General features: G+C 43.5%; 1 protein-coding gene across 1 annotated transcript; it reads right to left on the bottom strand.

Moving 5' to 3' along the window:
* Nucleotides 1–1,806: 1,806 nt before the first annotated feature.
* RPS17 (ribosomal protein S17) lies at nt 1,807–16,316 on the bottom strand. Its single transcript, XM_082252668.1, has 5 exons — nt 16,226–16,316; nt 13,061–13,212; nt 11,610–11,715; nt 2,331–2,396; nt 1,807–1,928 (listed from the first exon to the last, which is right to left on the bottom strand). Exons 1-5 carry the CDS (start codon nt 16,226–16,228, stop codon nt 1,848–1,850), a joined length of 408 nt encoding a protein of 135 aa, XP_082108794.1. The 5' UTR covers nt 16,229–16,316; the 3' UTR covers nt 1,807–1,847.
* Between the last annotated feature and the right edge of the window lie 1,038 nt (nt 16,317–17,354).

Raw genomic sequence — 17,354 nt, 5'->3', positions numbered from 1 at the left:
TAACCTGCAACAATTATCAGATCAGGAGTTTTAGGTTCACTTTACAAATGCTTGGCCCAACTCCAAGTCTGAAGGTACTGGAACCAGTAAAGCCCCGTACACACGTACCGAATGTCGGCCGTCTTTTGTCCGGTGCTGTCCTGTCGGCTGAAAAGTGCAAAAGACTGCACATGAATTTTGTCGGCCAACAACAGCAACTGGCGAACAATCGGCCGTTCTGGTGACGGCCAACAAAAATTTTATAGCCTGCACACCCAATTCTGTTCGGCCGAAAAGTCGCTGTCGGAAGCATCATACCAACAATCCGATCGTTCAGCGGCCAAATATTTACGGCCGACAATCGGTATGTGTATACGGGGCTTAAGGTAGCAAACCATCTTTTTAGTCCACAATAAAAGGCTAGACATTTTAGGGCAAGTGTATTAACCTCAATAAGACAAGTACTTTTACCTGTAAAATGGATTACATGAGCTCAAAATATGAGCAAGAACTAAAAAAACTTTGTACAAGTGGCTGCTCTGTGAAAGTTCTTGTATAAAACCTTTGCTGGAATTAAAAAAAGGAGTCTACTGAAAGTGGCACTTTAAAAAAATAAAAAAGTGGACAGGTAGGATTTTAAATGCAGAAGAGACACCATGTCTTCTGCATTAAACATACCTTACCTGCCTGCGCAGCTGTGTGGAAATTTAACGATGCCGAATTATTTAAACCCATGTGCACACATAGGAAAGTTGCCATCTTGGGCTGGCCAAATAAAATGGCTGCAGATCAATACCCAGAAACTGTCAGCAGCCATGGAGAGAACTCCAGGAGAATCACAGCGCTGGAGAACAGGTAATTATAGTTCCACTTTAATGTGCTGAAACCCATCAACTTTACAAAGTATTTAAGTAGAAATTTAGTTAGATCCATTCAGCCTTCCCCTTTTGCAAGTATAGGCTTATAAGAATATTAATCATATTAAAAATGTGCCTATACTGTATAAAATAAAATGCACCGTCTCATCCTACTCTGGACATGCTCAGTTGCTCTCTATTCACGGCACTGTGCCACTATAGGCCAATCAGTTAACCGCTTTAAAATTTACTGTTGAAGGGGAAAGAGACTGTGCAGACAGAACACAGATCAGGGAGGGAGGAAAAAAGCAGGAGAGGTGACAGGGAAAAACTCCTCTGCCAGGGAGACACAAAAGGTTAAACTTACAAGCATAGTGTATTATCTCCCCGATATCCTTTCCATTCTACCTCATTGGCAGCCTGCAAACTTCAGCACTGTAAGGCTTCATGTATACTACTTTGACCGCAGGAAAACGTGGCAAAATCGCAGCGGACAAAACTTTCCCATCATGAACTCGATTCTTCTGTGTTCAGGAGAAGGAGGTTGAAGCTCCCCTAACCGCAGCAGCTCCGAAACTCTGGTAAAAGCCTATGTGTACACTGACAGGCTTTTATGGAGTTGCGTTTAGCTTTGGAAAAACAAAAAAAACGCCAAGCTCCTAAAGTTTAGGAGCTGTAGTGTACATGAAGCCTACAGCTTCTGTCAGCCTCTCTTTCAGAGACAAGACCTACAATCAAGGCTGAAAATGTACTTTTATTAAAAGAAAGGGACAGTTTTTGAGACCAGGGAGAAAGGGAGAGCTCCAATAAGGAAGTGACTGCTCAACAAAATGAAGGCCTCCAGCAAGAACAGGAGCAATGCTAGAGGCAATTTACACACGCTAATTTGGTAGCATTATTAATAATGTGGAACGCATGTTATGTCATCTTGGTGTTCTGGCATACACAATGAAAACACAGTACATACATATTTGGTTTTCCCAAGTTTAATGGAAATTATGATACAAACAATTAAACACCCCCCCTTGGCGTTTTGAAGTTCATCCCCACAGTGGGCTGTGTCACCTGCAGGTTGGACAGGCCGCCAAAGTCCTGAAAAAATCAGAAATAACAGGAAGACACATATTACCAAATCATACACAACTTTTTTGCCCTGAACTTGCAATTGTTTACTTTAAATTCCGACAGTCTTGTGACTACCACCAAGTAAACGGGCATTCATACTGAAAACTGTCTGAAAGGAACAGGGTTTGGAATGTACAAAATTACAACCAAACACGGGAAAATCTTTCAAGGCTTGCTTTCCCTGCAGTATCAATGACTGGGCCACTGATCAAACCACAATCACTTTCGATGCAGGTGTCAAACTTAGGTTTGCAGAATTCAGTGTTTTTCATACTCATGTACACTCACCCAATCATCAAACCCTGAGAAGGTGAATACAATTTTAATACTAAAACTATAGTTTATCCTGGGTAAATGATGTGCACTTACCAGCAACTTCAGCATTTCCTTGGTGTCAGGATCAACCTCAATAATCTCTTGATCCAGAGCAGAGACCTACAAGAAATGGAAAAAACAGAATATAAAAACACTATAAAAAAAAAAAATACAGCATTAACATCTGCTCAGACACATGGAAATGTGGTAAATTAATGGACTTAAAGTGGTTGTAATGTCTTTTTTTTTATATAAATAACAAACATGTTGTTATACATACCTGCTCTGTGCAGTGGTTTTGCGCAGGGCAGCCTGGATCCTCCTTCTCTGGTCCTTCTTTGCTATCTTTTTATCTTATGCATTGATAAAAAAAAACTTCTGCCTTTATAACTCCTTTAGAGAGGAGCTCCAGACTCCTCTCAAAAAAGTTAAAGTCAGCAGCTACAAATACTGTAATTGTTCTTCTGTGACCCATAATTCAAGTATGGTAAAAAATAAAACGCTTTAGCCATACTTTACTTTTATAAATATCTGGTAAATAAGGAAAAAAAAAAAAAAGAGGGGGGGGGGGGGGGTGACGACTAATGCAGTCCTTACATCTAGGAACTGGTACACTAAAATACTTCCTCATGGTTTTTTTTTTAGCACTTTATTTGTAAAGGTTTTGAGAACGTGTGCTCAACTCCCATTGGCCGTCACTGCTGACAACAGTCATTACTGAACATAATGTTCTTTATAGCTTCGTGTATGCACCCCTTCAATTTATTTTTTAGCAAGTACACCTATACCAAAATGGGATGCCTTCCGCTGTGCTCAGAAGCCCTTTGTGAAGCCCTTTGAAGCCAATGGTCTATGTGCACTACAATTTCATCATTTTAAGTATTCAATTAACTACAGTGGCAGTGTCAAATCCACTCGTGTTTTACCGTGAAGGTATTGAGTACTGAAAATATTCACTGGGATCTTCCAAATCTGAAGACGTTTCTTCACTATATACAACTCCAGTGGGTATGTATAGACCCATTTTCTCAAAACAGGATTTAGGCAATTTTCAAGATCTGCTTAGCAAGTATACAAAGTCAATTCAATGTTGGAACTTCACTTTAGGCCAATGCTGTACTAGAACTAAGAACTATTCAGGACAACACATTCAAGTCTGTACACAATGCAAAATCAACCTCATTTGCGAACACAAAATATTTTTACTTGGCATCCAAAAAATACAGGATAGCTCTTAAATGATTCAACAAAAGCAGAAAATCTGCAAATCATTGCTGACCTTTCTATAATTGCCACTGTTGCCAAGATGTCAGGATTGAATACTTGCAGACACTGACCTGAACAATCATGACAGTCAGGTAATTTCTCAGGTCAGCCTATTTAAAAATGTCCTTGAACAGTTAACCAAGTTGCTTAGATAGATTTGCAGTACTCCAAAGTGGAAATTCAGTCAAAACCCAAGGCAAAAACTACTTAACGCCCTCATTCCAAGACTATTCTATCTACCAGAGGTGGGGGACTCGAGTCACATGACTTGACTTAAGTCAGACTTAAGTCACCAGTTTGAGGACTTGAGACTTGCTTGACTAAAATAAAAAGACTCGACTTGACTTTGACTTGGTATTCATGACTTGATACTTTGACATGAGACATACGACTCGAAATTACTTTACTTTAAAGTGGAGTTCCACCCTATTTTTATACTTACCTCCATCTTCTCGCTCCGGGTCACCTGAAAAAGAAATGGATAATCGCATATTTTTTTTTTTTTTTTTTTACTTACCTCGTAGCGAAGAAAAAATACTTACCTTACTTCCTTCTTCCTCCTTCCTCGGCCGCGGCCCGTCGTCACTTCCTGGCTCTGCAATGATTCCAGGGAGCTGAACGTCATAGCTCCCAGGAATCATTTCCCTGCACCGGCCCCGACGTCAGTTCCGGGTCGCGCGCGTCATCCCCTTCTAAACAGCTTCTGGGCATGCCCAGAAGCTGTAGAGGGATGACGCGTGCGACCCGGAAGTGACGTCGGGGCCGGCGCAGAGCATCGTGGGACCAAAGAAGGCGGAAGAAGACGCCGAAGGGGATCTCCCTGGCTTCAAGCTGCCCACATCTGAGATGGCAGCGCTGGACAAAACGTTTGCAAGGTAAGTATTTGTCCTAACAGGTAAGTGCAACCCGGGACAGATCAGAGGCTAGCCATTGTGGAATGTACTAGCCCTGACTGTCCCGGGGGTATTAAAAAAAAAAAAAAAAAAAAAATCCAGGGTGGAACTCCGCTTTAAGTTATTAAATATTTGCATTTTCTCAAGATGTGTTAGAGCAAAATTATTGTGCCTGTTATGTTTCTGACACCACAGTCACCTAAAACACCTCAGTGTTTTGATTTTTAGGACACTGGCTGTTTAACAATGGAAATACAACATGTTTTTAGTGACTGTGGTGTTGAAACATGACTGGACGAAGGATTTTGAGCTGTTTGGCCATTCAAAGTGTTTCTTTAATATGCCAAGAAAAAAGCACTAAGTTTTGTTAATATTGAAAATAAAAAAATCTTTCCTGACCACTGACTTAACTTCTTTAAGCCCCAATTCACACTGGGGCGACGCTACTTCGCACCGCGACCTCCGAGGTCGCGGTGCGAGCAGCGCGCCGCGACCTCGGAGAGGCCGCCACGGACTTCGTAACATTGAAGTCTATGGCGGTCGCCTCCTGGTCGCCCCAAAGAAGCTCCGGACCCTTTTTCTGAGTCGGAGCGACTTGTGTCGCTCCTATCAGAACGGGTCCGCAGCTTCCCTATGGGAGGCGACCTGTGAGGCGACCAGGTCGCCTCACAGGTCGCCCCAGTGTGAACGGGGGCTTAAAAGGTGAAAATTGGGGTAGATCAGTATTTTGACTTGACCAAAATAAATGACTTGACTTGCTTGCTTTTTGCCACAGTAACTTGGGACTTGCTTGAGACTTGCACATGTGTGACTTAAGCCTCGTACACACGTACCGATCGTCGGCCGACCGATCGGCCGTCTTTTGTCCCGGGCTGTCCCGTCCGCTGAAAACTGCAAAAGACTGCACACGAATTTTGTCGGCCAACAACAGTCGACTGCAGAAGTGATGTCATGTGATGGTTAACTTTCTGTGTCTTTTTTCTTCTCTGAACATGCCCAGTCTTGCTCATCTGCTGATTGTCGGCCGAATTCTGTACTGACTGGCGAACAATCGGCCGTTCTGGTGTTGGCCAACAAAAATTTTAATGCCTGCACGACAGATTCCGTTCGGCCGAAAGTGCGCTGTCAGCAGTCGGAAGCATCATACTAACAAGCCTACAATCGGCCGTCGGCCGAATATTTACGGCCAACAATCGGTATGTGTGTACGGGGCATTACTCCCATGTCTGCTATCTATCCTGTGAAAGTAATGCTGTTCTATCCATTAAGAAGCCACTTTGGACCGGTAACATGGCCTTTCAGCTTCAGTGAAGAGGAGAGCTCGTCGACAATGGCTGCAAATGCCTGTGCAGTGATGTCACCCATAGGCTTACTATGGGGTATCCGATGTCGGCAGCCCCACCTCTACACAGAAGTCGGCATTGGAACCTGATCAAGAAAAAAAAAAAAAAAAAAAAAAAAATCGCTTGATATACCCCCAAAATAAAATGGGTCAATGTTGATGGGGGAATCCCTTCAGCAGAGCCAGTGAGACAGGATGGTTAAATCAGAATTTCGGCCAATCCCTGTTATGGCCTGCTTTAGTTGGATTTTGACTGAATTTTCACTTCAAAGAAGAACTCCAGCTTTTCCTCCTCAAAACAGATGCATTTTGCATGTAAATAAATTACAACCCCTCTATCAGTTTGTGTGCAACTTGCCTCTTTTAGCTGTATATAGCAGGTTTCTGTATCTGATGTCTCTGCTCCTCCTGACTGAATTTCAAAGTTCTGACTTCCTGTTTCCAGTCCTGCTACTACATGTGCCATGAACCTTTGAACTTTGGGAGTCACTGGTACCAGGTTCTGGGAGTTGGGGGTGAGTGGGTCTAAGGGTTACTGTGGGAGTTTCTGGGCCTTCATGTAGGTGGCGAAAGGTGTAAATGTGTCATACCACCCCCTTTTTGTCATTCCTGTCTAGCAGCATCCCAAAGAAAAACAGCTTACTGTAAGACAGAGGAAGGGCTACGGGAGTTTATAATAAAAGGGGTTTCTTTCATATGTAAAATGAATCCCTTCACAGAGAGGGCTTTGGGAGTGCAGGATCTAAGGGTGGGACTCTCCTTGATCAATACAGGTCGAAATATTTAACTGGGCAGGATTGAATTCTAATGGTGATCCATTCAATCCTGTCCAGCAGCAGCAGAGCTAGCTTTCAGAACAGGCTGTGTATGAAGAGGTCCGCTGTGATCTGTGAGGTGGGACTTGGGAGGTTTGGACTCTTCCTGTAGGTGTGACTGGGCAGGATTAAATGCCAGTTAGGATGTATTCAATTTCACCCACCAGAGCTATGAAGGAAGTTACATCATTTGCAGAGTCTGAAAGACTACAAAGGGGAGTGTTCTAGACACTAGTTGCTGCAGGAAGTGGCTGTGGAAAGGACAGTATCAGCAGGATATACAGAGTGTCACATGATACAAAGTCATAACGAAACCCAGAATGTCAGGGGATCTGCAGACAACAGAGTAACATAGTACAGGAGGTATGATCTATGCTAGGATTGGTCATTCTATTTAGTTCCGGTGAAAAGAGATTTGGAGTTCAGCTTTACCTTTCTTTAGCTTGTATAGGTACTCTGCAGGAAGACATCTACCAGCACAAGTACCTACAAGTCAGAACCCTTAAAAAATGCAGTAAATGCTAAAGCTGGCCATACACCAGTGATATTCCAAAATTAACATTTATGCGAGTATTCTTATGAAAACTCTTCTTAGAGTCGATGACTAGACAAACGTCATTCGGAAGTAGATCAAAAGGTTTCCTTTTACCATTTTTGGAATGAATGTTGTTTCACAAAGGAAAAAAACACATGGTAAGAAATTCTAGAAACAATTTTCATCCTGCAAATTATTACTGTGGTTAAAAACAAGAGATTTGGGGGTCTAATAGACCCTAAACCTCTATAAAGAGAACCTGTTGCAGCCTATGCCATCACAAGGGATGTTCATCCATTGTAATAGCAATAAAGTTTGTACAGTTGTAAGAAAAAAAAAAAAAAAAAAAAAAAAAAAAAAAAAACTTAAATAAAAATGTAAAAGGGCCCCCGTCCCACCGTGCATATGCGCAAATGCTAAAGCATACATTACTCCCGCACGCATATGTAAATGGTGATCGCACCACACGAGGCATTGTCGTGGACAGAGCAATAATTCTAGCACTAGGCCTCCTGTGCAACTCTAAACTGGTAACCTGTAGAGGAGTTTAAAACATTGCCTATGGAGAATTTTAAAGCACCGCAGTTCACCATTCCACGGGTAGATGCAATTTTGAAGCGTGACGTTCGGTATCCATTTACTCGTGTAACATCTTTCACATTATACAAAACAAATTGGGCTAACTTTACTTTTTTTAATCATGAATGCCTTTTTTTTAAATCTTAACTCAGCACAGTGAACACTCCTGTATACTGTCAGGACAGTTACCCATGAGACAGCAAACATGGACCAAAATAGCTGCCCCGTAGCCTGAAATTTTTTGCAGGTGTTCCTGAAAAATAAATCTGGAAGAAGGTAAAAAGGGGCGCTACTTTTGCCATCTTGTTAACCACTTGTCATCCATAGGATGCCGTGACAACCACCTTTGTGGCTTTATCAGGATGCTTGCCTACAGCTTCAGGCATCATCCCGGTATCAAACTTTTCAGCCAGGAATTCTCTATACAATTCACTAAACATCCACAATCGCACAAGAGGTGGAAGTGGAACCGCCCCCCCCCCCCTCTCTGCCTTTACCAGGCTCTCCCGTTTGCTTTAGGATCCAGATAAACATGCGACAGCTGCAGTCACATTTCCTAGGAAGAGTGGAATGAACAGAAGTTCCTACCCCTCTTCTGTGACATCAGAACCCAGAGGCAACAAGATTTTTATTACTTCTCGTTTTGGTTTCTGCATGCATGCTTCTGGGCTGTCATACACAATCTTAGTTAGCTCATTTATTGGGCCACTCGGCCAGTAGTAGTAGGTCTGAATCTGGTATTCCAACACGTGATAAGCATATACTTGTTGATTTCAAACAGAAAAAGACTGCACTGGGTATGCAAATAGCTCTCCAAAACAAGCATAGGATCTTAGTACCCCAGGGGAGGGAAAAGAAAAAAAAAAAAAAACACCCCCCATGATGACTTTTGCCAGCACAGTAATAAAAAGTTGTGTACGGTTTACAACACCTAAAAATCAGAGTAACTGACCCAATAAACTACTATAAACTGAACCAACTCACATGAAGAACACAGCTTTATTCAAATACATACTGCATGATATCAAAATCAGTGTGTGAAAGCCTCAGGGTTTGGTAGCTAGAGTGAAAAGGACCCCAAACACGGGAAATGCTTTCACATGCTACTATTCCTGCAGTATCAATGACCGGGACACAAACAGTACCACAATCACTTTCGATGCAGGGCCCCTACCTGCTCTACTAAATATAAATGAAGAATATTTTTCTGCCATCATATCCCTGTTAGACTTTCCTCACTTTTTCCCCTTGTGACCAATAAATTGTGATCAGTAGTTTTCATATTCAAAAGATAAAATAGCCCAAACTGGGTATAGGAATAGCTCTCCTGCAACATAAGCATTGGTTGCCACTTGCCAGATTACTGTTGAATGTAAGTGGGGTGAACTAGTGTACTACAGCAATGCTTAGATGTAACATACAAAGCAGGAAGGATATGTTCCTTCTATGCTTCATTAAAGTGGTAGTAAAGCCTACCTTGTTTACTTGTACCTACAGGCAAGCCTAAAATAAAGCACTGTGCACGTTTAAGATATATTTACTAGAGTAGCAGCCAATGACATCAGCGGAGCATGCGCACTGCACTCTCAATGGACAGTGTGCTGCCCATTGAGTGCTGTGGGAGAGATGTCATCTTGGCCAGTCAAACAGCCGAAGCCGGCGAACCCAGAAGGAAGACTGGGGAAAGATGACAGTGTGCCACTGGAGTGCTTCGCTCTAAAGCAGCCATGTCCAACCTGCGGCCCGAGGGCCGCATGCAGCCCAGAACCACAGGCAATGCGGCCCACTGCCCCCTGACAATTTTTTTTTTTACTGGGGAGGAAGGAAGTCGAGTCACGGGGTATGGCCACAGCGGCTTCCAAATAACTGTAGGCAGAGGCTGCCTCTGAGCCTCTGTCAATGATAGACAGCACATTGGTGACTACTATCATAGGAGCCAGTCCAGGAGGCAGGACTTCGTATGGCAGTGGTCGCCGAGTAATTGGGAGATCCCCGCTGTGTAATCCAGCGGCTCTCCTCTATCTTCATTGCAGACTGCACTGGAAGGGCACGCACTGGTGGGGCTGCATTGGAAGGGCACGCACTGGTGGGGCTGCATTGGAAGGGCACGCACTGGTGGGGCTGCATTGGAAGGGCACGCACTGGTGGGGCTGCATTGGAAGGGCACGCACTGGTGGGGCTGCATTGGAAGGGCACGCACTGGTGGGGCTGCATTGGAAGGGCACGCACTGGTGGGGCTGCATTGGAAGGGCACGCACTGGTGGGGCTGCATTGGAAGGGCACGCACTGGTGGGGCTGCATTGGAAGGGCACGCACTGGTGGGGCTGCATTGGATGGGCACACACTGGTGAAGCTGCATTGGATGGGCACACACTGGTGAAGCTGCATTGGATGGGCACACACTGGTGAAGCTGCATTGGATGGGCACACACTGGTGAAGCTGCATTGGATGGGCACACACTGGTGAAGCTGCATTGGATGGGCACACACTGGTGAAGCTGCATTGGATGGGCACACACTGGTGAAGCTGCATTGGATGGGCACACACTGGTGAAGCTGCATTGGATGGGCACACACTGGTGAAGCTGCATTGGATGGGCACACACTGGTGAAGCTGCATTGGATGGGCACACACTGGTGAAGCTGCATTGGATGGGCACACACTGGTGAAGCTGCATTGGATGGGCACTGTTTAGGCTGCATTGGATGGGCACGCACTAGGCTGCAAGTGCCGTGCGATCTCCCGGCTGCTGTGGGAGACTTAGGATGTCTGCAGTCAGTGACAGAGCCGCTGCTTCCTGTATAGTTCCAGCTCCATCACAGGGGGGAGTGATATGAAATGCACTCCGCCTGTGACAGGAGCCATACAGGAAGTAGCAGCTCTGCTCTCTACTGCAGCCGCTGCTTCCTCCAGCAGTACCCAACATCATGACCAGCAGTACCCGCACGACCAGCAGTACCCGCCAGCAGTCTGCAAACTTAGTGGAAAAGGTATGTGCATTAGCAAATGTAAATTGTTGCAATATGTTTTTTTAATAACTAGTTGTGTTTTGTCATAATATGTCATGACCTTGTTCATACATGTATGAATAAGGACATTACATTTTCTAGCTGCCTTAGTCATGTGTTCTAGGGGTGCAACTAGCCCCAGCACATAACTGTAAATATCCCAGCATGTGCAGTGTCTGACTCCTACCACCATGACCACTTCAAACCACTGAAGTGGTTATGGTGGTTAGAGTGTTCCTTTACTATCTCTCAGAAGAAGTAAACCTCTGTGAACTGATTTCATTTGATCATCCTCTAGTTGTGTTAAATTAGTGCAGGGGGCGGGGTAAGGGCGCAGCGGTGTTTTATTACTTCTGTACCTTAACTATAGTATACGTTTTATATGTGGCCCAAGAAAAATTTCTCTACACAATGTGGCCCAGAGAAGCCAAAAGGTTGGACACCCATGCTCTTAAGGAAAGTCTTTCATAATGTGCTAGCATGGGATGCATACTAGCACATTATTATTTTGCAGGGGACATTTTTTTGTGAATTGTGGCGATGTACTACCACTTTGACAACTGAATTTAGAGTATCTTTAAACCTCACATGGAAGCCAGCAACAAAGCCATATATGGCTATAATCCTGAAGGTTCAAGACAATTAGCACTTAAGATTAAATTCTGCGTTTCAAAAAAAATGACTTCCATATACAGACCAATAATCTACATTGGGAATTGTAGCAGTAAACTGCTCATGTATTAATGTTCAGACATGTACACATCTCTACAGTTAAGCAAAGTCACCAATTCCAGACAAAACCAAAGACTTAAAAAGCTTACAGTCAGAGGACCCACTATGGCTCATTCACCTCAAAATAAATCCTATTGGTCCAACTGTAATCGCTATACTCACCTCAGGAACATAGTTATCCCTCCTCTCTCTCTCCTCCTCCTGCAGTTTGATGGAGATGCCTCTGACAGGGCCTCTCTGGATGCGCTTCATGAGATGTGTGACATACCTGCAAATATGAAACACTGAAGTGAATATTTCACAGTGCAAAGTTTAGGGGCAGTTCAAACACTGATGCACAATAAATCTGTGCTTCCATATAAACATGTAGAAATGCATCCAGATAAAAAAAAACATTAAAAATGCACAGCAAAATTAAAGTACTATAGGCAGTTTTTTTCTTTTTTGGATAGAGTAAGGGAGGGCTATAACTCGTCAGATTATTTTTTTGCCATCTGTGCCATCCTGCCCCAAAGCCAAACAGGAAGTGAGGAAATCTCTGCAAATTAAGATAATTCTTTGGGGATCCCCAGGTCACCAGAACCAGTGTCCCCATTGGAAGATTTCCCCTCTTACTTTTCTGGGGACATCCCAAAATTTGGGATTTTCTTTTATACTTTCAAAAACCATGGTAAATATAGAAAAAAAAAAAAAAAAAGGAGGGTGAATCCCCTTAATGGGGACACAGACCGCAATAAAAACTGAAAAGTATTCTAATCCCTCTGCATTCCATCCAAAACTAAAGGTTTTTGCCTTTAGTTATACTTTAACCATCAATGTTAAAAAAAAAATTCTAACCTGCATCATCAGTGACTAGGCAACCAGCAATTACTTTTTATATGGACTGGCTTAGTAATTGCATACAAAGGACCAATCAAGATCCCATTTCTGTTTAAAGTTCTAATAACAGAACATGCATCCATGGAAAACAAAATGCACCTGCCTTATTTTTTCTGTTGCAGATTGTGGCCCATTGAACAGCAGGCATTTTGTTTTGCCCATTTATGCATTTGCACAAAGATGTGACTGGTGCATAAGTCCATGCATGACATACTGTATTTCACATGCCTAAAAAGGTATGACAGCATATTAAAAAGGAGTTGTAAAGTCAGAAGGCTTTTTTTTTTATCTTAATGCATTCAGATAAAATGCTTTGTGTGTAGCAGCCTCCCCAGCACCCCCCAATACTTACCTGAGCCACATCTGTATCCAGCGATGTCCACGAGTCCCTCGGGCATCCGGGACTCTCCCTCCTGATTGACTGAGACGCAGCAGTTGTGCTATTGGCTCCCGCTGCTGTCAAAGTCAGTTAGCCAATCAGGAGGGGGCGGAGCCAAATGGGAGCTCTGTGTCTGATTGTACAGAGCTGCAGCTCTGCTGCCCCCATAACAAGCTACTAGACAGGAGGGAGAGGTCCGGAGCCGTGAAGAAGGACAAGGGAAGAGGATTTGGGCAACACTGTGCAAAACCACTCCACAGAGCAGGTAAGTATAACATGTTTGTTATTAAAAAAAAAAACCTACCCATGAGACTTTACTATCACTTTAATAAATATAGCATTAAAACTCCCTTACCCAGCGATCTTGTTGCGCAGCTTTTTGCTGGGGATGATGGCGATCTCTTCGCAAACACGCTTGTTGGTGTGGAAGTCATTGCCCAGCCGGGTGTAGTATTTTTCAATGATGACCCGAGCAGCCTTTTTCACGGTCTTAGTCCTGACGCGTCCCTGCAATAAACACATAAATAAAAAAAAAAAAGTGATAATTACAGTATCCATAAGAAAACTTTGTGATAAAACAAAAAAACTGACCTATTTTACAACTTTTACTTTCCACGATTACAAGGCGCAGTTTTACTTAACCAATACATACTGCACAATGCGCATATCAGTGTGTGAAAGCCTCAGGGTTTGAAAGCTACAAATAAACCCCAAACACGGGAAATGCTTTCACATGCTACTATTCCTGCAGTATCAATGACCGGGACACAAACAGTACCACAATCACTTTCGATGCAGGTCTCCAGAGCGACATCGCATTAGGAACATTACTGACACCATATTTGTTTCTTCTTTCCCCTCTTACCTTGTCTGCTGGGATGCCTATTAAAAAAAAAAAAAAAAACACACACACACACACACACACACACACACACCATACTCACATAACCACCAAACCCAGCGTTGTCCTACTGATCCGCCGACCTGCTCCTGTACCGCCATCTTTATTTATGACAGAGTAGTCTCTTACTGAGAATCTCTTCCTGGTTCAGACAGCTGCCCCCCTGTCAACGTTCCACCAGGTTCACCCTCCTCCGCCTGCTTGAAGCTGATGGCCCCTGGGATATGTGCTGTGCATATCCCATGAGGATTTAGAAGCAAAGGAAACGTCATTCTTGCCTAGGCGAGAATGAAGTGCAAAAAAAAAAAAAAAAGCATTTCAGATTTTTTTTTTTTAGATCTACCAAAACTATAATATATGTGGACCTACCTAAACCATCCAATTAGGCAGGAATCTGCAGTACATACTGGTTGGCAGATCTAAAGGAGGATTTTATAGATTGCAACCTATATAGTCAACTTAAAATAAGTATAACTAAAAGCAAAACTTTTTTTTTTTTTTTTTTGTTTAGTTTTGCAGAGTGCAGGGGGATTAGAAGACCTGTCAGCTTTTATTGCTGTCTGTGCCCCAATGGGAAGATTCGCCCCAAGTCTCCATTTAGTTGTTAGACTTGGATGTGACTTGTTGTCCATCTGCAAAGTCAGACCCACTGTTGCATGTAAAACATTCAGGTACGACTGTCACACAATTTGAGGGTCAACATTGAAGTCTATGGCCCTCAAGTTACATGAAAGTCGGACTAAAGTAGAGCATTAAACTATTTTGAAGTCACTGTAACTAAGTCGCACAGATATGAATAGTTACAATTGGAAAACATGGGGCACGACTGGTCATGCTTCTTTGATATCCAAAGTCGCATGACAAGTTGCATAAGTGCGATTGGGTTGTAAATGTGCGGTTTACCATCATTACTGTGAGTGAAAAAAATAAAATAATTTTGGGTTGACTGGGCAGAACAGAAGGGAAATCTTCCTGTGGGCACAAAAGTTCCAGGGATTCACTTCATGCTCCAGCTTCAAGGCAGGAAGTGAAGGGAAATCTTCCTGTGGGCACACAAGTTCCAGGGATTCACTTCACTTCATGCTTCAGCTACAAGACAGGAAGTGAATGGAAATCTTCCCGTGGGCAAAGGAGTTCCAGAGAGTCTCTTCACTTCATGCTTCAGCTACAAGACAGGAAGTGAAGGGAAATCTTCCCGTGGGCACAGAAGTTACAGGGATTCACTTCATGCTTCAGCTACAAGACAGGAAGTGAAGGGAAATCTTCCCGTGGGCACAGGAGTTACAGGGATTCACTCCATGCTCCTGCTACAAGACAGGAAGTGAAGGGAAATCTTGTGGGCACAAGTTCCAGGGATTCTCTTCACTTCATGCTTCAGCTACAAGACAGGAAGTGATGGGAAATCAGAAATGCTACACAGATGGAAAAATAAAACATCAAAGTTTATAACCCTCCCTTACCATATATATAAAAAATAAATAAAAATCAACTTCGCCTTTAGTTCCCCTTTAAGACCTCTTGCACATGAGTAAAAAATACATCTTACTGCTCTGGGTATAGATGTAGTCTATGGAAGCGCACACACCCATAAGACAGTTTTCCATTTGAGTGCAGTAACTGATGCGTGTTTATGCACTTATATGCAGGTTTACATGCATATATTGCAAATCTGGCAAAGAATTTTACGCTTGTATACGTTTACAGGTCTTTATTGGACATTTTACTCGGATCTTTTAGTAAAAGAGATCGAGTACAAGCAGCATCTGTAAATTCTTTTACATCTGCATGCAACTAGCCTAAGGCCTCATCCACACAGGGTGACAACGCATGGCCCTGGGAGGGCCGTCTTTACCTGCATGGGGTGTACAGGTGTTCCATGCACCCCCATTCAGGTCAATCATGAAGTAGCAGTTGCATAGACAGAGCACAATGTGACAAGCCCTGAGCACAGTCTGCATTCCATGTCATACACAGCCCCTGCACTCACAGGAACAAGGCCCAATGCCACACACAAACACAAAGTCATAGAAATAATAATAATAATAAAGTATCTTGTATGCAACAAACACACCTGAGAGGAGGAGATCAGACAGTCAGAAAGTTCCTCACTGAGAGGATGGAGGAGCTTCCCCTCCTCCACCCAGGAGCCGGCTGTGTGGTGTACAGGACACCCCTCTATACCCCCCTAGGCCCAGTCCTGAGCCCCCCTCCACATGCACACAGCCTCCCCACCCGCTCTCCTGACAGAGCCCCACATCCGGGCCCCGGACTCCCAGCGACACCCTCCGCTCCGGCCAAGGCCGCAACCCCGGGCTCTACTACGAGACAGGCCGACAGAGGAGCCCTCACCGCCCACTACACAGGAAACCCGAGCACAGCACACAGACAACGTCCCCCAGCCACCGCACGGGAGAAGCGGCCGAGCCTCCCCTCCATGGCGCCTGGCTCCGCTCCGTCTCTCATACTACACTCAGCACCGCCAGCCGCCGCTCATATCCCACACAGGAGACATGTGACAGGGCCCGGCAGCCTGCCCGGGGGTGAAGGAGCCGGCTCTGGCGGTTATCACACAGGATGGCAATGGATTACACAGCACATACGTTCGCAAAGATGACCCACCATGTTGGACCGAGCTGGTAGAAGAGGGCAAAGGATGCCGGGAGCGAGGCTATAAACAGGCGGAAGCGGTAGACAAGAGTCTTCTGGTGGTGGCGGCCTCTAGTGGACTGGAGGAGAAGTGTCGCTCTGGTTTTACTTCCACTCGTAAATGTTTGCTGTATTACCTGCCCAGTGCTTGTCTTTATTACATTGCATACTGCATTTCACACTCATGCCAACCTCCTGCAGGATTTTTTATTTATTTTTTGACTGGCAAAACATGGAAAATGTACTTTTTTTTTTTACTGACAATGTGAAACATGATACAACTCTAAGATAAATATTTAAACAGTGTAACAATATGCATGTCTCCCATCTGTCTCTGATTTCGAGGGACTGTCCCTGATTTGGAATAAAGTCCCTCTGTCCCTCTTTCTTCCTCATTTGTCCCTCATTTTGGTCTGATCTGAATAGTTCTTTATAAAATGCATTCTTTATCTTTCAAAAAAAAGTGTTTCCCAGTACTAAACCTTTCATCCAATTTCTAAATTTTGGCATTTGTAAATTTTAAAAGCCAATATAAAGGAATATAGTAGTGGAAAAAAAAAAGCATTTGTGGGTTTAACTAATATATTTTTTTCTTTGTATAATTCTCTTTTAACCACTTCAGCTCCGGAAGGTTTACCCCCCTTCATGACCAGGCCATTTTTTGCGATACGGCACTGAGTTTAACTGACAATTGCGCGGTCGTGTAACACTGTATCCAAATACAATTGATGTTTTTTTCCCCACAAATAGAGCTTTCTTTTGGAGGTATTTGATCACCTCTGCGGTTTAATTTTTTGCTCTATAAACAAAAAAAGACCAACAATTTTGAAATAAAAAAAAAAACCAACATTTTTTTTACTTTTTGCTATAAAACACATCCGATAAAATAATATGAAAAATCAAATTTCTTCATAAATTTAGGCTAATATGTATTCCATTACATATTTTTGGTAAAAATGCGGTAACAGGATTGCGATATTGCAGCAGACAAATTGGACACAGCCCTGACACTTTAGACACTTTTTTTGGAACCAGTGATAGTTTTACAGTGATCAGTGCTAAAAAAAAATGCACTGTCACTGTACTAATGACACTGGAAGGG

This window comes from Pelophylax lessonae, assembly GCF_965119305.1.
Source record: "Pelophylax lessonae genome assembly, chromosome: 4".
Classification (NCBI taxonomy): Eukaryota; Metazoa; Chordata; class Amphibia; order Anura; family Ranidae; genus Pelophylax; species Pelophylax lessonae.
Note: the sequence above shows the minus strand (reverse complement) of the source record. Positions and strands in the feature narration are given on the sequence as shown.